This window comes from Saccopteryx leptura, chromosome 9, assembly GCF_036850995.1.
Source record: "Saccopteryx leptura isolate mSacLep1 chromosome 9, mSacLep1_pri_phased_curated, whole genome shotgun sequence".
Classification (NCBI taxonomy): Eukaryota; Metazoa; Chordata; class Mammalia; order Chiroptera; family Emballonuridae; genus Saccopteryx; species Saccopteryx leptura.
The window spans coordinates 40,204,332-40,227,107 of NC_089511.1; the positions used below are offsets into that span (position 1 = coordinate 40,204,332).

The 22,776-nt window shown below is 51.0% G+C and overlaps 1 protein-coding gene across 1 annotated transcript in view; it reads right to left on the bottom strand.

The window, feature by feature from the left end:
* The window catches only part of JPH3 (junctophilin 3), a 100,880-nt gene that overhangs the window by 47,299 nt on the left and 30,805 nt on the right, over positions 1-22,776 (bottom strand). Inside the window, exon 2 of the mRNA XM_066348534.1 lies at positions 20,495-21,272. Within this exon, the coding sequence (XP_066204631.1) occupies positions 20,495-21,272 (778 nt within the window). The remainder of the gene's footprint in view (positions 1-20,494; positions 21,273-22,776) is intronic.

Here is a 22,776-nt window from a genome sequence, read left to right on the forward strand (position 1 = left end):
ACCCGCAGCCTTGCAACACTGCCATGCTCTCAGCTGTCAGCCCAGCAAATCTGGGCCCCAACCAGGGGCCCAGTGTTGTCCCAGTCATAGGGGAAGTTAAGGAGTTTGGGAAAATTACAGATATTAAGGCCCAGGGCCAAAATGTATATATCTAAATATTCATAAATATATACTTTTAGCCTTTTTTTTTTTTTAAAGATAGCCTCAAATTACACATATGATTTTAAAGCCCGTAATTTTTACTTCAGTCTTACATCCACAATGCCTTCGAAGGCAGGCTCGCTCCAGGGAAGGAGTACACTACATCTAACTGATCTCTGTATCACGTGGAAATGTTCAAAAGTATCTGGAATAAAGGACGGCTGTGGAGTTACAGAAGAAGCACATATGCTCCCTGATGCACGCGTGCACTCTCCCACGCACGGGACGACAGCCGCGGCCCGGCATCTTTAACAGTGGCTCTGGGTGGTGGGGCCTGGAGGGTGCATTTTTACCAGCCTTTAATAAAAAGGAAGAAAACAGTGCCATGGAGATGAGGGTGAGGGAGAGACAAATGGGCCTGAAGGCCAGCCTGAAAGCAGAGTGAGGAAAGGCCCCTCCCCTGGCTTGTTTCAGTCTCAGAGTGCGGGGTCCCCACCCGCCAGCATGCCCTGTCTCCCTGAGCCGCCAGCTGCATCTCGGTGTCACTGCCTGGCACTCACAGCAAGTGAATGCCAGGGCAATCCTGCTCTGCTGACCTGCAGGGCTGGCTTGGCCTCGCTCCCATCTAAACAGCACAGAGCAAAGAGGAGCCACACCTGCCTGGAGATGAGCCAGCACAGGGAGGGGCCCTTACCCTCTGGTGCTCAGCGAGACCAGCCAACAGCCTAGAGAGAGCCCACCAGCCTCCCCAAGGGCTGGGCCTGGTGCTGGGAGCAGAGAGCTCCCACATACACTGTGGCAGGATGGACTTCAGTTTAAGCAGTCAGTCAGTGTATCAGTCAGGCTAGGCTAAATGCTGTAACAAATAGGCCCAATGACAGATAATAGCTCAGAAATGAACATTTATTTCTTGTTCATGTTAAGTCAAGTCTAGGTGTTCCTGAAACAGTGACCATACAATGACCACAACTGACTGCTGGCCTTACAAGAGGCCTCTATGTGCCCCCTCTCTTCACGTTATTCAGAACATCTAGGGAATGTTCTTGTAGAAGCAAACACCATCGAAATCTGATCAAACCAGTTGGTTTCTAACTACCAGTTGTAACTACCAGGAAATCCACGGGACAGAGGAACATATTATACACCCCCGAGGCAGTCAGCTTTTAAAACCCAGACTGGGCAATCCTATGGGACAAACAACCTGGTTGTCTCAACAAAATATTGCAAGGAAAAAAGGCAGGGAGGGAACCTAGAGCTTAACCGAGATCTGAGACACACATCAACCAACGACAACATATGGATCTCGTGTTAATCCTGATTTAAACAATTAAAAATGAGGCAGCCAGCAGAATGAGAAGTCTGGCTGGATTTTTAATATGTCAGGCATTGGTGTTATTTTTAAAGTGGGATGATATTGACATCATGGTTTGATTTTCAAATTATTATTTTTTTTCTTTTTTATTTTATTTTTTTTTTCATTTTTCTGAAGCTGGAAACAAGGAGAGACAGTCAGACAGACTCCCGCATGCGCCCGACCGGGATCCACCCGGCACGCCCACCAGGGGCGACGCTCTGCCCATCCTGGGCGTCGCCATGTTGCGACCAGAGCCACTCTAGCGCCTGAGGCAGAGGCCACAGGGCCATCCCCAGCGCCCGGGCCATCTTTGCTCCAATGGAGCCTTGGCTGCGGGAGGGGAAGAGAGAGACAGAGAGGAAAGCGCGGCGGAGGGGTGGAGAAGCAAATGGGCGCTTCTCTTGTGTGCCCTGGCTGGGAATTGAACCCGGGTCCTCCGCACGCTAGGCCGACGCTCTACCGCTAAGCCAACCAGCCAGGGCTCAAATTATTTTTTATCTGTATTAATGAAATGGTATGGTGGCTAAAATGTGCCTCAGAAGTAACCTTGGGGGGAGGGACAGGTCAGGGTTCAGAAGCCAGGCGAGTGGCCCATTGCATTCCTTAGACTCTTCTCTCCACTTTTGTATATCTTTGAAATTTTCCGTCATGCAGAGTAAAAATAAAAGTAAGTGGCACACCCATGTTCACAGCATCATTTTTCGCAACAGCCAAAGGTTTAAAAAACCCGAGTGTCCATCGGTTGATGAATAAATAAATAGACTGCTGTAGGTCCTGGCCGGTTGGGTCAGTGGAAGAGCATCGGTCTGGCGTGCAAAAGTCCCGGGTTTGATTCCCGGCCAGGGCACACAGGAGAAGCGCCCATCTGCTTCTCCACCCCTCCCCCTCTCCTTCCTCTCTGTCTCTCTCTTCCCCTCCTGCAGCCAAGGCTCCATTGGAGCAAAAGTTGGCCCGGGCGCTGAGGATGGCTCCATGACCTCTGCCTCAGGCGCTAGAACGGCTCTGGTTGCAACAGAGCAATGCCCCAGCTGGGCAGAGCATTGCCCCATAGTGGGCGGGCCGGGTGGATCCCGGTCGGGCGCATGTGGGAGTCTGTCTGACTGCCTCCCTGTTTCCAACTTCAGAAAAATACAAAAAACAAACAAACAAACAAAAAACACAACAAACAGACTGCTGTATTCTCAGACAATGGATGACCACCCAGTGTTAGAAAGGAATGAAGCACTGACACCTGCCTCAACACGGACAAACCTCGGGGACAATACACTAAGTGGGAGAAGCCAGGCACAGCAGTGAAATACTGTATGATTTCACTCATAGGAGTGACCCAGAGCAGAAAGGAGGACGGTGGCTGCCGGGAACTGGGCGGGGGGGGATGCAGAGTTAGTGTTTAACAGGGACAGTTTCAGTTTGGGAAGATGAGAAAGTCTGAGGATAGGTGGTGGTGATGGTTGCACAATAGTGTGAATGTATTTAAATACCCCTGAACTGTACACTTAGAAATAGTTAAGATGGTGAAGTTTATGTTACGTGTATTTTATCACAAAACATTTTAAAAAATAAGTTCCTCATGTGCAGTGGCTCTCCTCCAGGTGGCGACTCAGGACCCAGGTGCCTTTGATCTGCACACTGGCTTCCAAGGCTCCCACGTGCGTCTGGTGAAGCCAAGAACCCAAAAGAGAAGGTCATTTCTCTCTCGCAGAGCACAGGGCCACTGCAACCACAGGGAGGCCGGGAGACACTGTCCAGCTGTGCGCTGGAGAGAAGGGGACCGGGTTGGTGGGTGAGAAGCCAGCCCTGCACATTCATGCTGAACCCAGCGGGGTGGACAGGAAATGAAGCCTTGTTTTGCTTTAAGTTACCTTGTTGTTCCAGGTATATTCTAACTCAAGTCCACTTTTGAAATAGAAAGGGATCAATCTGCCCAAGTCAAAAGACAGTTGTGTGCCTGACCTGTGGTGGCGCAGTGGGTAAAATGTTGACCTGGAATGCTGAGGTCGCCGGTTCGAAACCTGGTCAAGGCACAGATGGGAGTTGATGCTTTCTGCTCCTCCCCTTTCTCTCTCTCTGTCTCCTCTCTCTAAAATGAATAAATAAAAATCTAAAAAAAAAAAAAAAGACAGTTGTGCTTGTGGCCCTGAAGAAGGTGTGATATCTCCCTGTACAGCCTGAGAGACGTGGGCTTGAAGAGCACACTGCAAAGCAATCACGACTGGAACGGGCCCTGTGTTTGAGCTCTGCATTGTTCCCTGGGGCCACTGCAGCAAACTGGCACGAACTGGGTTAGAGAACACTAGTCTCTCTCAGTCCCAGAGGGCAGGAATCTGAAATCAAGATGTGGGCAGCCCACAGTCCCTGCTGAGGCTCTAGTGAAAGGTCCTTCCGGCCTCTTCCAGCTCCTGGGGGCTCTAGGTGCCCCTTGGTTTGTGGCTACATCCCTCCAATCTGCCTCTCCAGGTGTCTCTGAGTCCTCACATGGTCTTTTCATAAGGACACCTGTCACTAGATTGGGTCTACCCTACTCTAGTATGACCTCATCTTAACAATCTACATCTACAAGGACGTGAATTTTGCGGGCACTGTTCACCCCCAGCCAGCCCCCCATGCCAAGTACTGTTGTCTCACCAGCCCCAAGGGCGGTTGTTCTTGTCCATTTATTGCAGGTTAGGGAACTGAGACTGGAGTAACAGAGTTGGGATTCTAACACTTACACCAGGGGTCCCCAAACTTTTTACACAGGGGGCCAGTTCACTGTCCCTCAGACCGTTGGAGGGCCAGACTATAAAAAAAAAACTATGAACAAATCCCTATGCACACTGCACATATCTTATTTTAAAGTAAAAAAACAAATACAATATTTAAAATAAAGAACAAGTAAATTTAAATCAACAAACTGACCAGTATTTCAATGGGAACTATGCTCCTCTCACTGACCACCAATGAAAGAGGTGCCCCTTCCAGAAGTGCGGTGGGGGCCGGTTAAATGGCCTCAGGAGGCCTCATGCGGCCTGCGGGCCGTAGTTTGGGGACCCCTGACTTACACCATCTTCTTCTCCCGTCCAGGGGTCCAGGGCTATGGGTGGGGCTCAAGGGAAGAGGGAGTGGGGTCCAGAGAGGCAAAGGTGAGATGGGAGAGAGCCCGACATCCTCTCGCCTCCCTGACACTCCTTTAACTCCCAGATGCCTGGGTGGCATCCCAGGGTTTAGGAAGGGGTCAGGGTCTGAGCATCTTGTGTCTCTTCCTTGGGGCACCTAAGCCAGGGAGGGCTCTTTTAACGCCCTCCCCCCCCCCAAAAAAAATAAGAGCTCATGGGGCCTTAGGGCAGGTGTGACCAAGTCTCCTTTGTGACAACTGCAGGAAAACTCAGGTCTGCCCCAGGCCAACCCCACTGCTTCCCCAAGACAGAGCATGGGGCCGAGGGCTTAAAGTCTGGCAGTCAGTGCAGAGCAAATGCAGGTATCAGGAAAAAGGACAGAAATATTTATCAAACACACAGGTTTCAGACTGTTCTTCAAAGACGGTGCACGTGGCCAACAAACACACAAAGAAAAGATGCTCAACATCACTGGCTGTTGGGCAAACAAAAATCAAGACCACAGGAGGCGACACTGCACCCCCACTAGGACAGCTAGAATCAAAAGTCAGACAACAGCAAGTGTTGGCAGGAATGTGGAGAAACTGGAACCTACCCGCACTGCGGACAGGAAAGCAAAATGGGGCGGCTGATGCGGAGAGCAGGTGGCAGTGTCTCAGAAAGTTGAACCTATGGCCCAGCAATTCCACTCCTAGGTCTAGAGCCAAGAGAACTGGGAACATAGGTCCACACAAAAGTTTGTACATGAATGTTCATAGCAGCATTATTCATCATAGACAAAAGTGATAACAATCCAAAGTGTCCAACAATGGATGACTGGACAAAGAAAAGGTGGTTTAGCCATAAAAGGGAATCTAACTCAGCCATAAAAAGGCATGATGCTCTGACACATGCTATTATACAACATGGATAAACCTTGAAAACATGCTAAGTGAACGAAGCCAGGCACAAAAGAACACATATTGTGTGATTCCATTTATATGAAGTGCCCAGAACAGGCAAATTCCTGAAGAATGTAGATTTCTAGTTGTAGGGGCTTGGGGGTGGGGGTGAGGAGAGACTGCTACTGGGTAACAGGTTTCTTTTTGGGGTGATAAGATGTTCTGGAACTAGATTGTGGTGATGGTTACACAACTGCGAATACACTAGAAACAAATGAATTGTACATTTTAAAAGGGTAACTTTTATGGTATGTGACCACATCTCGATAAAAAGAACTGATGCACTTCTATTTTTTCTCATAGACATGAGTAAATGAATCTCTCCAGGAAATGAATCGCTCCCTTCTGAAGTCTGTTTTCCCTGCATCCCCTGCTTGAGACTAACCCCCCCCCCCCCCCAACACACACACTCCATGTCCTATCAGGCTGTCAGGGTGTCTGTCCTCTCTGATCACCCTCCCCCCACCTCTGAGGTGGGTACATGACCCAGGCTTGTCAAGCAGAAAATCCCACCCCTCACGGGCAGGTAACTCCAGCAGAGTCAACAGAGACTTTCCAGGTCATGACTCTACAGGTGCTGGGCGAACACAGCCTTTCCTTCCCTCCAGGATCGAGACCGGTAAGGGTTCTGTGAGAACCTGCCGGTCTTTCCTACCACACGTGCAGAGAATCTGCAAGAGAAGGAAGTGAACACAGAGAAGAAAGCAGAACCAAGAGAGGAAAAGAAAGACAGAGCCCTGACATCACCTGAGCCTTGAGCCAGCTGTGTCTGGAGCCAGTCTGAGAACGAGAGCCGGTACAGCACCTTTTCTTCTGAGCTATTTTGAGCTCTGATTCTATTGCCTGCAACCGAGTCCTGATTAATACAGCCAGTTCACATTTTACACAGACACAGGTTTGAAGAAAGACTCAAGTGGCCAAAAGTACTCTTCAAAAGCACCTATAATTACACATTTAGGGGTTCTGTTATATGAAATACATAGATCTTTAGAGCAGTGGAAACTAAGCTCAGCAAGGTGCTTACACAGCGAGTTCCCATTTCCCATCTTGTCCTTTCGTACCTGCTTCTGTTTCTCCCTCCCGCCTCCAAGCTGGTAGGGCTGAACCCATAACTGTAATACACCAATGGTACGACTTCTTTGGGCACCAGGCAGCTGGCAGAGGGAGACCTGGGATGGATGACACACCGCCTGGCAGAACCCATTAATGGTCTTTGGAGGCAAGGGGCCATCTAGGGTGAAGTCTGGGTGGTGGCGGGTGTGTGTGGGGGGGAAGCTGACAACAGACAAAGCTTGGACCTCACCTTGGAGGAGTGGCTGGCACATTTTGAGAGTAGTGACATCTGTAAATGGTGGCAGGCTCTTTCAGTAACTCAGATAACACCCCCTTCCATCTCACCAAACCACCGGTAAAGCCCACCACACACACCTACCTTGTGTAGGTCATTTTTCATGGCAATTTCACGTTCAACTAAAAGCCAGGAAAGCTAGAGCAATACCCCACCCAACTTGGGGGCACAATACATGAGCACATGAGAACCTGAGAACCAAATAAATCTGGCAGAGGTGAGCCTGACCTGTGGTGGCGCAGTGGATTGAGTGTTGACCTGGAACGCTAAGGTCACTGGTTCGAAACCCTGGGCTTGCCTGGTCAAGGCATATATAGGAGTTGATGCTTCCTGATCCTCCCCCTTCTCTCTCTCTCTCCCCTCTCTAAAATAAATAAATATCTTCTAAAAAACTGGGGGGAGGGGAAGCACAGGGCTTGAGTTGACCCTGGGCTGTCCAGGTGGGCAGTTAAGTTCTGATCCAACCTCTCTGAAGGGCAGGCTTGATTCCAGAGACAGGAGCTATGATTTATAAAGGAGCTGAGATGAAGAAACAGGAAGAAAGGTATTCATAACCCCAGGAACAGCCTGGTTATGGGGCAGGGTCCTGAGTATAGTGGGTTGAATGGACTCTAAAATTTACATCTATAAGGATTAGAAATAGGGTCTTTGAAGATATAATTAAGATTAGGTCATACTAGATTATAGTGGGCCCTAAATCCAATGATACATTTTTTAAATGTTTATTTATTGATTTTTTTTTTCCAAGTGAGGGAAGGGGAGATAGATTCCTGCATGCACCCTACCCGGGATCCACCCATCAATCCCTGTCTTGAGCCAATGCTCTGCTCATTTGGGGCCATGCTCACAACTGAGTTGTTTTAGTGCCTGAGGCAGAAGCTCCACAGAGCCATCCTCAGTGCCCAGAGCTGATGCTCAAACCAATCAAGCCATGCCTACGGGAGGAAACAGAGAGAGTGAAAGAGAGAGAGAGAGAGAGAGAAAGAGAGAGAGAGAAAGGGAGGGTGGAAGGGTAGAGAAGCAAGTGGTTGCTTCTCCTGTGTGTGCCCTGACTGGAAATCAAACCCAGGACATTCACATGCTGGACTGATGCTCTACCACTGAACCAACTGGCCAGGGCCTATTTTACTGATTTTAGAGAGAGGAAGAGAGAGAGAGGGACAGACAGGAACATCAATCTGTTCCTGTACATGCCCTGAGCGGAGACTGAGCTGGCAACCTCTGAGCTTCGGGACGATGCTCTAACCAACCGTGCTATTTGGCCAGGGTGAATGATGCATTCTCATAAGAAGAGAAGACACAGAGAGACACACAGAAGAGGAGGCCATGTGAAAACACAGGCAGAGACTGAAGTGATGTGGTCACAAGCCAAGGAATGCCTGCAGCCACCAAGAGCTTGAAGAGGGAGGAATGATCCTTCCCTAGAGCCTTGTGAGGGAGCAGCCCGGCCCCACACCTCGATTTTGAACTTCTGGCCTCCAGGACTGTGAAAGAATAAGCCCCTGTTGTTTCAGGCCCCAGTTTATGGCACTTTGTTATGGCAGCCCCAGGAAACTCACACAGAGATGATCAGGAGTGTCTCAAAAAGGACCAATGGCCCAGTGTGGCTGGGGCCCATGGCATATGGGGATGAGCACAGTGAAGACATTCCTTTCTTCCTTCAAAAACTACCCAGTGAATGCTGAATCAGTCAGCTACTTTCACAATAATGCTGAACAACAACCCTCCCCCAAATAGGTGGCTTAAAAGAAATCATTTATTTTTTGCTCATGCATCTGGGTCATTCTAAGGGTCCCTCATCCTCAGGGACAGCAGAGGATTGGGAGACAGGTGCTCACGAGGGCATGTTGTCATGACATGTACAAGAGGGGCAAGCATACAAAGTCTCACAGGGCTTCAGCTTGGGACTGGCACATCATCACTGCCATCCCATTCCACTGGCCAACAAAGCCCCCAGTGGTAAAGCCGGAAAGTCACAGGGCAAAGGGCGAGAGCGGAGCATCAGGGAGAGGAGTCAAGACCAAGGATGAAATCTACCACAGCACCATCAGGTTCCCAGATGGACTGAAATACACTGAAGTGAAATTAAACAAACTTCTCAGATCTGACCAGCTGAGGATATGGCTGTCCCAGGCACCTATTGCATTGTTTGGCACAGGTGGGGAAACTGAGGTTCGATGTCTGTTAAGGAGTCTAGGGCAGAGGAATCTTCTCCACACCTCCCTCCCTGCCTGCTCTAACATGTCATGGGAAAGACAACCAGGTGTCCTGTCTTTCTTTGAGACATTGTTACTCTCAGTGAGGATATTCAGTCGGTTCCCATAGGTAGGTTCGGTAGAACTGATACCTAATTTTTTGTTGAGTTCAGCAAACTGGTTGTTAAAATGGCACTTGAAATCAGGGTTCTCTCTAAGGTGGGTGCCTGGGCAGGTGCCCAATGTGGAAATCACAAATTTACATTCATTATTTTTTTTTAACATTCATCTGCGCAACAGCGCATTCTAAGCGCCTGTAGTAATGTTTATTCTGTCCATAGGTGAAAAAAATTGCTAGTGAGGATGCCAATCAAGAAGAAATATAGAAATATCTTAAATAACAGTTTTATTGTGTTTCTTTTGTCAGGTATTATTTAATATTTTTTCATTAATATTTTTCCATGTTTATAGCTATTAGTCTTTATTGATACAGCTAACTAAAAGAAACAAAATTTCTTTGACATGTCCCCTAATACAGTAGTCCCCAACCCCGGGGCCAAGGACCGGTACCAGTCCGTAGAGAAAGAATAAATAACTTACATTATTTACGTTTTATTTATATTTAAGTCTGAACAATGTTTTATTTTTTAAAAATGACCAGATTCCCTCTGTTACATCCGTCTAAGACTCACTCTTGCCGCTTGTCTCGGTCACGTGATATATTTATCCGTTCCACCCTAAAGGCCGGTCCGTGAAAATATTTTCTGACATTAAACCGGTCCGTGGCCCAAAAAAGGTTGGGGACCACTGCTCTAATGGAGACTTTTCACAGATAATATTTCAACATTATATCCTTTGCTCTCCATCCTGAACTCAGGTTAGTGTTGAGTTGAAGATTTTTTCTGGCAGCCCCTGCTGTAAGCCAGTAGGTACCTGGCAGCCTTTGGTTTGTTTGGTCCAGGAATGGGGGCCCCTCTTCAGTGTGAGGATGTTCTGGATTCCTCCTGGTCTCTCCCATGAGGCTTGTTTGTCTGTCTTGCCTCTTTCTGCTCCTCTTGGCTCCTAGAATTCATGTTCTGATGAGTCTACTGCTACCAGCAAGAAATCCAGCCTTCTGAGTCTGGGCTGGGACGCGGGGCTAGTTCTGGAGGCTGAAGTCGAAAATCAGCAGTCAGCACGGTCAGGTTTGGTGAGAGTTCTCTTCCTGGCTTGCTGGTCCTCCCACAGCAGGCAAGCTCTTTTTCATTAATATATATTTTAAAACTCTTTCTTAGAACATAATCTAGTTTTGTGTACCTCTTTTATTGTTCTTATTTAAGTATTAAATGCATGAAATAATAAACTATCTTTAGGTATATCTTTTTTATACTTAAAACGATCATTAGAGCAGAGAACCGGTTGTTAAATTATTTGAATCCCACCACTGGTTACTCTTCACAACAACCCCACTGGACACACACTATCTTCAACCCATTTTACAGAGTTGAAAATGAAGGCCTGGGAGAGTTTATGTACCTTGCCTGAGGCCAGAGAGGTAAGAACAGCAGAACCATTTCCCATTTCTCTCAAAGATGAAAAAGAAATGGGCTGTAGCTGCAACAGGAGGGTTTGGGGTTAGATTTACAGGAAGATTTCCACAGTCATTGTCTGGGGAAATATCACCAAGACCATTTCGGAGTCCCTTTCTCCAGGGCCTTGTAAAAGGTACCATCTTCTCTTGGGAGGAAGGGAATTCAGGGGACCATAGATTAAAGGCTCTGCAGCCCTTGGGCCTACTCTGGGCCCCAGGACCTCTGGCCCAGGACGCTCCTGGATGCAGCCAGCATGGGTCTAGCTCTCTGTTTCCTCACGTCACCCAGGGTGCCTTACAAATGCCAAATGGGAAAGCTGCCTGTGGGTGAGTCAGAGGCTCTGTGCATTCTGTCTAACAAGTGGCACGGAGTAAAGTGAGCCAGATCCTAATCGCATCTGACAGCCTGCCTCCCCTGACCCCACGCTCGAGGGCAAGGGCCAGAGGCAGAAAAGGCGGGGGCAGGCTCTTGCTTCCCAAGTCCCAAGCTCCTGACATCTGCCAACCCCCGAAAAGCACTATAGAGATACCAAACACAGGCCCAAGGTCAAGAGTTCCTGGATCTCTGGGATGGAACCCAAGGTTTGTGGGCACACCTGGCCCAGGGGCAGCAGCTTCTCACCCCCCAACTAAGCCTCCGGCTGGCCCAGTACCCGGTCATTTCCCAGGATCGTGCACCCTAGTCTTTCCTTCTCCGGTTTCTGTTTTCTGTGTCTGGAGGGCAGAGTTGGAACAGATGGCTATCCCCCGTGTGACATGTGGCTAGCCCTCCCCCTCGGGCAGGAAGCTACATGTACCTGCACAGAGGGCCCAATTCCACAGGGTCTGGAAGTGCGGCTGCGGAGTAGGCCGCCTGGTGGGGGCAGGAAGGGGCCGGCATGCCCGTTCTGCAGGGGGACATCAGGGGAACACGGGGTGACATGCCCTGTCTGTCTTCAGCCAGAACAGGTGTGTGCATGGGTTTCCTACGGAGCTGTAGCAGATGCCCACTGCTCAGCGGCTTCAAACAATACACACTGATCGTCTTACAGCTCTGAAGCTCAGGAGTCCAAACTGAATCTACTGGGGTTGAAATCAAGGTGTCGACAGGGCTATTTCCTTCTGGAAGCTCCAGGGAAGAATCTGTTTCCTCAGCTACTAGAGGCTGCCTGCACTCTCAGCTTGTGGCCACATCACTCTGACCTCTGCTTCCATCCTCCCATCTCCCTCTCTGACCCTGACCCTCCTGTCTTTCTCTTAACAAGGACCCTTCTGATTATACTGACCCCTCACCCCCAGGTAATCCTGCACAATCTCCTCATCTCAAGGTCCTAACTTAATCACTCCTGCAAAGTCCCTTTTGCCATGGAAGGTGATATCTACAGATTCCAGGGAGTAGGACATGGGACCTCTCCTGGGGCCATTATCAGCCTGCCTCAGGGAGAAACCCCTCAGGGGCCCAGCAGTCATCGTGGCCACCCCACTGCCTCCTCCTGCAGGCTCCCTCCCAGCCTGGGGACACGGGTGCAGCCCTTCTGCCAGGTAATGTGGCAGCATCCCCCTCAGACTGTAGATGCACCCATCTCTCAGCCAGCAGGGCCTGCTCTGGGAGATTCTGGTGCAAACACGCCCACGCCAGCAGCAAAGGTGGGCGGACAAGCATAGTCTCTGCTGTCTTGTTTGTGAGACTGAAAGATGGGATGCATCCGAAACATTTATAAACAGAGTTAAGGGCTGGACCCATACGGGGCATCATGGAGTCATCAGAGAAGCATACAAGTCTAGATATGCTGACACGGAAAGATGTCCTTGATATAAAAGAATAGAAAAACAAATTATAAAACAACAGGGACAGCGTGATTTCATTACTGTATAAAGAAATCACGTAGGTGTGGCACACATATGCGCATATGTGTTGGGGACCAGTCTGAAAAAACTGTAATTTCCTGTAAGGAGATGAGCAGGTCCTGGTAGGACACAGTAACTTCATACCAATCTGTTTTATTGTTTTAATATTTTAAAGACTATATTGTCATTTTAATGATATATTTAAACCAAAAATACCACTCCTCCCCCCAATCTCAGATCCTCAGAGATTCTGTTTCCTTGAAAATGCGAAGATGCCCCAGTCAGAGAGCCCCAGGAAATCTGCTGGCAAGCCATCACACTCCTGCCTGGGGCTCCAGTCTCCCTGCACCTGGCGCTGGGACCAGCCTGTGCGGACCAGGAGCCCGGGCCACTGCAGACGGGCCACTGCAGACATCTGACGGCAAACAAGCAGGGTGCCCTGAGACCTGGAAGTGGAGAACAACCCAGGGCCTGGCATACAGCAGGCGCTCAAAAAATCGGCCACACCTGAGGTTTGTACATCAAATCCTTCCGTTTCTAGGAGCAATGCTGTATTTGGAGAACATTTCAAGGGAGCCCACCAAGACCCCCATATTCCCATTCGGGGGTCCCTGAATTTGGTCCAAGTCTGAAGGGGTTGTGAGATGGAGCAGGGTAAGAGGCAGTGCGCCCCAGACTTGAGGGCTAGTCCTAGTTCTGAGACTCAGCACTGTCCTGTCATGTGGGGAGGGGGGCCTGGCTCTCGGTCACACTACCCACCGGGCCCACTTTCCCACCGTGCTGGCAGAGATGGTCCCCATCCTTCAGAGGGCCTACCTGTCTAGCCTGAGGAGTCTGACTGAGTGCAACAAGCAATTAGCCACGTCTGCCATGGTTGCAGGAGGGAGGAACGTCTGCCAACGTGCCAAGAATTTGTCATTTCCCAACTAAATGCCTATCAAGGTCCCTCTTGGCTCCACCTACCTGTGATTCTGCTCACTCAGCAAAGCATCACAAGACAGGGCATCAGCTGACAGCTGACACGTGGGCCTGTTGCTACACACCTGTCAACTGCCATGCCGACCCAGCCAGCCTCAATGCACAGGGGCAGGTGCCCTCATCTGCCCAGCCACCTCCGGAAGGCTCCGTCCCCACCAGGACAGACAGATGCCCACTACTCCCTGAGCCTCCCAGCCCGGCACTACCTCCTGCCCACACACTTATGTTCATCCAGCAGTGCTCCCACAGGAACCAGAGAGCCTCGAAAAGCACAACCACCCCTCCACCTCCTCCTCACCCCCAAGCACAGCGAGCGGCCACTCCCAGGAAGCAGAACTGGCTGCAAGCTCCAGGCTGCAGGGTTGAGCGCCAGAGGGAAGCCAGGCCAAGAAGTGGGGCTGAAGATGCAGAGCTTTTGAATATCACCCTGCCTGGTGTGCTCTGGCTATCTGTCCCCCAGCACTCCAGTCACACAGTCAACCCAAAGGGCAAGTTCAGGGGACAAGCCTGCCCCCCTGCAGGGATCACTGGGGGGGCATGTGTGTTGCACACAGAGCATTCTCATCCTCACCTTCAGGAACATCCTCCCATGCCTAGGAACTGTGCTACACACTGCACACACACCATCTCATGTGATACCCAGTACAAAGGATCCCGGGGCAACTGATCTGCACCACCCTCTGCGGAGTTGGTGACCTGCGCACAGCCACAAAGCAAGCAAGTGAATCGGGACTAGGACCACGTGTGTGGGATCTCCAGGGCCCAGGCACCACAACACTGAACTAAACCTCAGGAGCATACATTCTCTCCCATGAACTTTGCCTGAAGGCACCACCTTGCAGGACCCAGGAAGGCCCATCTCCCACCCTTGAGAATCTGTAAGCACTCAGGGGCAAGTGGGATCCCATGGTCCCCTTGGAAAGGACCAATCACTCAGCTATGACAATCCCTACTCCCTGTGAGCCTGACCCAATCATCCTGTGCCCCAAGGTAGGCATGGCCACTGCCACACTTCTGGGTCCCCAGAACCAAAGGAAGTAGCTAGAGCCCCGACAATAAAAGGAAGTGGGGCCTAAGCAGTTATATATTCATTCAGTCATTCATTCAAAACAAAACTATTGCACAGACACTATCCTGTTCAGCCACTACCTTTGTTTGTTTTGTTTTGTGGTTTTTTTGGTGACAGAAACAGAGAGATACAGAGAGATGGACAGACAGGGACAGACAGGAAGGGAGAGAGATGAGAAGCATTGAGTCTTCGTTGCGGCTCCTTAGCTGTTCACTGATTGTTTTCTCATATGTGCCTTGACCAGGGGGCTACAGCAGAGCAAGTGACCCCTTGCTCAAGCCAGTGACCTTTAGGCTCATGCCAGCAACCACGGGATCATGTCTATGATCCCATGCTCAAGGCAGTGACCCCACACTCAAGTTGGTGAGCCCACGCTCAAGCCAGCGACCTTGGGGTTTCAAACCTGGGTTCTCTGGGTCCTAGTCCAGTGCTCTATCCACTGCACCACCGTCTGGTCAAGCAAGCCACTATCTTTGTTAAGCCCGGTTCCAGAGACTCAGCAGTGATGCCTGGTGTTGGGGTTGTTCATGTTTCAACAGAATGGAGTCAATACATGAGTCAATACACCTTTGACATCTTTTCACAGTAATGTGAAGAGATTTTACCACTTTGCAAAACCCTTTGCCATCTCTTCACAGTAATGTTTGAGATAAATCACAGAAGAGGTGGGGGGGGGGGGTGGTCTCAGCAAAAGGAGCACCATCAGATTCCCATGTAACTCTCTCAGGGTCTGTAGGGTCCAATAAGTCATGGCTTTCACACTGGCCAGAACCTTCCCTGCCCTGGCTCCAGGCCAACATAGCTAGTGGACCCCAGCACTCTCTCTCTCACAGTTCATTGTCAGACATCTTCTGAAGCATAAACCATCAACCCAAGATACTGCTGAATGTCCTGGGGTCACCACAGGGAAGTAGGAAGGGGCAGGGCAAACAGGCCACAATCTGCCCCCAGCTGGAGTCTGAACAGCCTTTATCTATTTTATACCTTGGGGAGCTGTAAATTTGCATGACAAAGGGCTCTGACTGAAAGTTAAAGTGTGACCACCTCTAGGCTAGGTGTTCTCTATGCCTCTTTCATCTGTAGTAGGTGGACAGCTTTTATGTTTTGGTTTCCAATCAGACCACAGGCTGGACCAGGACCAGGACCAACGGATGATGGCCATTAGGTTTCATTTTCTAGGCTAGCATAATTGCCTAGTTATGTCTGCCATGGATGAGGTGAGGGGTGAGAAGCAGGTACAAAGGTGACATATTTGCTATCTAGGTAGAAGACATTTTTTAAAAGTGTCCCAAGGATATGAAAGTGTGGTCCCTCAGAATTCAGGGGGCTTAAAGCAGGTTAACTGAGAATGCTCCCCAGTTTCCCACTGGGCTGGGACTAACCTGGTAGGGTGACCGGGAAGAATGGAATACATCACAGCCCATTACTAACGGGGGCTTACAAGGGGATGAAGAGGACCCTATAGGAGGCAGTCACAGATGCAGGATGGCAGTGCCTTCTGCTCTGATCTATCGCATTCAGAGCAGCCCGCCTGGCACACCTGCCCTCAACCTTGCCTTCCACTGATGACCCTGTCGAGGTACCCTTCACCTTTTGCTTTTGTCGTGGGCATGTCTGCAAGCGTCCCCTCTCCCCTGTGGCCTCCTCTGAAAGAAAAGTGGCGCTTCTCGGGCCAGCAGTACCAGCATCCTGGCGGCTGTCAGGAATGCGGGTTCTCAGTCCCCCACCCAGACTTGCCGAGTCAGAGGCTCTGGAAGTGGGGCCCATCCATTTGCCTTTTCCATGCCTACTGAGGGCGCTGCAGATGCCTGAGAATCACCTGGAGAGAGGGGGAGGGCTCTGCAGCCCCGGAACTCAGCATCCAGGTGTGGCCAGCGTGTGTCTGAGCACCAGGCAACTCCAGCATACACAAAGGGCAGGGGGCAGCGGGGCTTGGGAACCTGCTGCAGACAGTCTCAGAAATCCCAGCTCCCCCTTAGCTGTGTGGCCAGTCCCTAGCCCTCAGTCGCTGTGAGCCTAGGTTCATTCTGTGAAAGGGAGAGAAAGGGAGCATGTCTCAGAACTCAAGCTCAGTGCAACCCTGTTTACCAAGAAAGCCTGTGCCCCCTCCTGGCAGCAGCCACTCTCCAGGGAAGGCCCCGGGCGCTCTGATGAGGACACACTAAACTGCTTCTCTCTGACTCAGCTCCCACAGCCGGCTGGCCATAGCGCCTCTGTCGCCTGACGGTCTCTTTCTTGGCTGTGACAGTGACCAGAGTCCACCTGGGGCCAGCCACTCCCCAGCACCATGCAGCTGCCATGGCCACATTCACACTTCAGTGGAGGGTGAGGCTTTTAGCAGTGCTGACCCAGCCGTCCAGCTGCTGGCTTCACTCTCAAGGATGCAGCCTCTGTTCCCTCCTCCTTTTCTTTCAAATCTAAGCCCAATGAGAACATGCAAGATGAGCAGCGCCCCCCGCAGCCTGGAGCAAGGCTCATACTCATTCCCATAGTGGTAACTGAGGACACCGTCACTTCCCACCTCCAAGGAGCAGCCCTGGGCACCAGGAGGCCAGCACGGCTAGGTCACACCTCTGGATGTGCAGACATGCCTATCTCCCTACAAGGGCGGGGCTGGAAGGTGGGGAAGGACCGGCACGGCTCCAGAGAAGGTGGGGGGGGGGGGACAGTAGAGCACACCAGGCCCCATTCAAGCTGAGGGTTCTGTGTGTTGCTCCTCCCATTCTTCACTGGGCAACCTGGCCCCGAGAGGGTAAGCCTCTCCCACAGGTAACTAAGCAGTGATGGGCCCAGGCTGGACGTGGGTGTGCAGGCTCCGTGAGTTCAGACTCTGAGAGGCAGTTCCAGGTGTCACCTGAGGTTTGCTCTCCCCTCCGATATGTTTTAAATGCCAGACTCTGCAACTTTGTTCCCGTGATCTGGGAGTCCCATCTAGGAGGAGATGGAGGGGACATGGGGGCTGCATCCCCCACCCCAGCACTGCACAGGTCCCGGATACGCCTCACCCGTCCCACGGTGCCCGTGTCTCCACATGTGTGTCTGAATGTTTATGTGAGTGAGTTGTGTGCACATGTGAACATGAATGTATGTGAGTGGTTGGTATGAACGTGTTAAAAGTGTGTGTATGTGAGTCGTGTGTGGGGTGTGTGTTAATTTGTGTGTGTACAGAGTGGGTCATTTCAGCCAGCCAGTCTGGTTCTCACAAAGGCTCCAAAGCCCCAAATGTAGCAGGTACGTGCAACCAGGAACCCATTCTACTCTTCCCCAACCACCTGCCCAGGCTCTGGTCACACCCTTGACCAATGTAATCCTCTCGGTAGCAGACCGACAAGCCCTCTCCCCTCCCCTGCTCAGTCCCTCCCCACCCCCCACATTAAGTAACACACCAGCAGAGGCCTCCCCAGCAGAGCGGGAGCACCAAGCCTGGCCAGCCAATGCCCCAGGCGTCCCAAGCTGCTCCAACTTCTTTGTGTCCCTCTTGCCCTCCTGGCCCAGCGTCCTGGCCCTCTCCTGGTCCACGCTGCTCATCGATTAGCCCTCAGGAAACTCCACACCCTCCTCCTGCCTGGAGGAGCCAGGAGGCCCAGGCCCAGGCCCAGGATGAAGCCATCCTCACTCCAATTCCCAGGCCTTCAAGGCAGGAGCCATTACTCTTATTTCACAGATGAGGAAACTAAGGCTCAGAAACACTGAAAACCTACACAGGTAGAGCTGGGTATGTTGACTCTGAGCTCTGCCCACATCACCACCTCGGTTCCTTAATGGAACCAGCACCGCCCAGTTTCTGTGGAAGTTGTCAGAAAGCTCCTCAGTTCTGAGAAGCTCTCCTGGTCATCGGACTCTAAAATCAAACCAGTCCCGTGTCCACTGAATTCTGTGCTTCTGCCTCCCAGATCCTTGGCTGAGAACTAACCTGCTGGCTAGACGGGAGCTCTCATGAACACCACAAATCTTTGATGATGCCGTGCCCTGCCTATAACTGCTTCTTGTCCAGTGAGGTCAACAAAACAGACATAATTCAAAAGGTAAAAAAAAAATAAATAAATAAAAATAACACTGAAAGGAAACAAATATGGCAAAATGCCAACAAGAATCTCTGGTGACATATCAGACCAGACCAAATGTTGCTTTCCCTTTTACATTCTACTTTCCATTTCTTCTAGATGAGGCAAGTATTACATTTATAATGGAAAAAAATAACTATTGAGCCTAATCTGATCTTAAAATACCAGGTGAATGATCATAAGTGTGACTCCTATTTATTTCTGTTGCCTGAACACTTCTGGGGGAGCGGAGAGAGGAGCAGAGAGGTTTGACCTTGGTGTTCAGATAGTAACACCACATTCCTTTCACCTTCTCAGAATGGATTCCACTTCCCGCTAAAGCCTCAGATGCTGTGAGTGGCAGATACTTTGCCAAAAAACCGCAGTTAACCATTTTTGTTCTTTCACTGTGGGTCAAAGGTCATTGAAAACCAGAACCAATTGGGCTAAAATTTTAATTAAGTGACGAGGTTGGGAAGGTCTGAGCATAATTGAGCCAAGAGATTTCCTGGAGTAACTAACTCCAGGCCTGCTCCTGGCTGGGGATACAGAATCATCCAGAAAGGTGCCTGTCCTAGAAGCCTCCTGTCTGGATAACCCGAGGGACCTAAATCAGTCCCCAGACTCCTGTTGCAAGCCCCAGGACTCTCAGAGCAGACCCCAAGGGCCCCACCCTGACCGGGGAATGCAAACAGCAGAAGCTTCTGGTTAACTCAGTCAGGGAGTGTTCCTTTAGAAGCAAGGAGTATGGCCACCTGGGGGCCCTTGCATTCCGACAGGGCAACTTCCTTCAACCTGCGGCAGGAACCTGCCTGTTCCTGCTGCTCACAGCTGTCCACAGCCTCACCTGGACTAGATCCAGGCTTACACACTTACCTCAGCAGCTCCTCGGGCACAGTCCCTGGGCATCCCTCTTCTAGTTTCGCAGCCGCCCAGCCCTGCACCAACTCCACAGATACTTCAAACTCCAACATGGCGCCCTCCCACATCAACTCCGTACCTACTGCTTAGGCTCCAGCAGCCCTGCTGATCCTAAACGCAGTAAGTCCCGCACCCCATTCAGAACAGCTGCTGGCCCACAGAACCAAGTTTTGCCAGGCACCTTCAGCTAACCTGTCCAGTAGGTGTTGTCTCCCAGGGCCAGTGACAATCTGGGCTGAAAGCCAGGTGGCCAGGGCAGCATCCACCCTCCTCCTGTGTCCTGGGAGTGTGGCCACGGTGGCACTGCACCTTTCTCTCGGCCAGCACCGGAACCATCCTATGCATCTCATCAACAGAATGACCCACCTTCTTTTCTTTTTTTTTTTTTTTTTTTTTTTTTTACAGAGACAGAGAGAGAGAGAGTCAGAGAGAGGGATAGACAGGGACAGACAGACAGGAACGGAGAGAGATGAGAAGCATCAATCATTAGTTTTTCGTTGTGCGTTGCAACACCTTAGTTGTTCATTGATTGCTTTCTCATAGGTGCCTTGACCGCGGGCCTTCAGCAGACTGAGTAACCCCTTGCTGGAGCCAGAGACCTTGGGCTCAAGCTGGTGAGCCTTGCTCAAACCAGATGAGCCTGCGCTCAAGCTGGGGACCTCGGGGTCTCGAACCTGGGTCTTCTGCATCCCAGTCCGACGCTCTATCCACTGTGCCACCGCCTGGTCAGGCATGACCCACCTTCTTTATCCATCATTTTACATTAAACACCAGCATATAAAACAGACAAAAGAGATACTGCTATATTTGAGGAGGTGTTTTAGGACCCAGAACCTCTCAGATTAACCATCTCACCTCTGAGAACCTCTGAGGAACCTCTCAGGGTTTCAAGGTAAATAGTCCGAGAAATGCCAGTGGAGGCATCCAACTGGGCAGCTTGGTTGACCAGACCAGGCCCAGCTGGGAACTCAGAACCACCCTGCTGCCCCATGCTACCTCCTCGCCCTCCTACCTGGAGGCTGCAATCTCCGCCTTCTGCTTGGCAATGGTGGCAGCCCGCTCAGCCGCCTCCACAGCCCGATCCACCTTCTCGCGGATCTTGCTGGCGCGCAGCGGGATGAGGTTCTTGCGCTTGCCGCTCACGAGAATGTTCTGCTTGTACTTGCCCTCCTCCTTGGTGCCGTCGGGGAACGTCAGGCAGCCGTAGCCATGCCGCCGGTTGCTGGCCCACTCGCCCTCGTACTTGAGCCCGTCGGAGCGCTGGCTCACCCCGAAGCCCGCCCGCTTGTCGTTCTTCCACTCGCCCACGTAGGTCTCGGTGGTAGTGGCGTCAATGTCGTCCTCAATGACCGACAGCTCAGCCTCGCCCTCGCCCAGGCTGATGGTGGAATGGATGTCGCTGGCGGTGGAGCTGACGGTGCTCATGCCGGCCTCGCTGCGGAACGAGCTCTGCTTGCTGCGCTGGCTGGCCAGGCTGCTCTTGGACTCCGACTTGCGCAGCTTCAGCCCGCTCAGCAGCGAGCGCCGGAACAGCCCCTTCTTCTTGCTCTTGAGGATCTCGGAATCGCTGTGGGCCACGAGCACGAAGCCCCCTCGGGACACAGCCGGGGAGCCGGCCACTGCCGGGGAGGCGTCGGGGTGCAGCGCTGTGCCGTTGGTGTGCTCACTGCGCAGAGAGTTGATGGATGTCCTCAGGGGCGAGCGGATGACCGCCGCCATGCCATAAGGGACACTCTGCCGCACACCATAGCCTTGGCGCATGCCACCGACCCACTGGCCCTGGTAGGTCCCTGTGGAAAAGAAGGAGAAAGGGTGAACTTCCAAGACAGTGAGGGAGGAGGGACACCTTACACGGGGGACAGAACCTCCATGGTCCTTTCTGACTTGGGACAACTTGGTGAGGTTCACAGGGGGGCAGACAGACTGTGGTGCATTTTTATGATTTATATCACCAATGGTCGTTTGTAAAGACACTTCCATCCTGCTTGCCACGGTTGCATTTTGTTCTCTTCCTTGGAAGTCAGAAAGGGGGAAGGGAGGCCTAAGACCCTGTGATGTACAGTCAGGAGCACAGAGGCAAGAGTAAACTGAAGAGCTCACCCTGTACGTGGGCAGAAGGCCACCCCAGAAAAGGCCAGGGAAGGCTGTAGTGAAGAAGAAAGAGCACATCGTGGGTAAGTGGCAGCTATAGGGACACAGATCTAGACTACAAACTGAGTACTGAAGAGGCAGCTTTTGGAGGCATCCGAGAAGAGTTTGGAAGAGCGCTCGGTAGGGACAGCTTTAACTGCACGGGGACCTTAAGGCATTGAAATTGGCAGACATGATTTCCCCAAAAGAATTAAAAGCAGGAACTTGAAGAGATATTTGTCACACTCCTAGCAGCACTGTTCATAAGAGTCAACAGGTGGAAATAACCCAAGTGTCCACTGACGCATGAATGAATTAACAAAGCGAGATCTATCCATACCATGGGATATTGCTCAGCCCCCAAAAGGAAAATATTCTGGCACATGATAAAACATGGGTGAACCTTGAGGACATTACACTGAGTGAAATAAGCCAGTCACAAAAGGGCTAAAACTATATGATTACATTTATGTGAGGTATTTAGAATAGTGAAATTCATAAAGACAGAAAATAGAATGGTAATTGCCAGGGGCAAAAGGGAGGGAGCCTGACCAGGCGGTGGCACAGTGGATAGAGCATCAGACTGGGATGCGGAACACCCAGGTTCGAGACCCCGAAGTCGCCAGCTTGAGCACGGGCTCATCTGGTTTGAGCAAAAGCTCACCAGCTTGAGCCCAAGGTCGCTGGCTCAAGCAAGGGGTTACTCGGTCTGCTGACGGCCCGCAGTCAAGGCACATATGAGAAAGCAATCAATGAACAACTCAGGTGTTGCAATGCACAACAAAAAACTAATGATTGGTGCTTCTCATCTCTTCGTTCCTGTCTGTCTGTCCCTGTCTATCCCTCTCTCTGACTCTCTCTCTCTGTCTCTGTAAAAAAATAAAAATAAAAATAAAAGAAAAATAAAAAAAAAGGGAGGGAGAAATATGGAGCTGTTTAATGAAAATAGTTTTTTTTGTTGTGTTTTTTTTATTACATGAGAGGCACAGGGGAGGGGGCAGAGACAGACTCCCACATGTACACTGACTGGGATCCACCCAACAAGGACCCTACTGGGCAATGCTCTGCCCATCTGGGGCCACTGCTCTGTTGCTCAGCAGCCAAGCTATTTTAGAGCCTGAGGCAAGGCCTCAGAGCCATCCTCAGCTCCCAGGGCCAACTTGA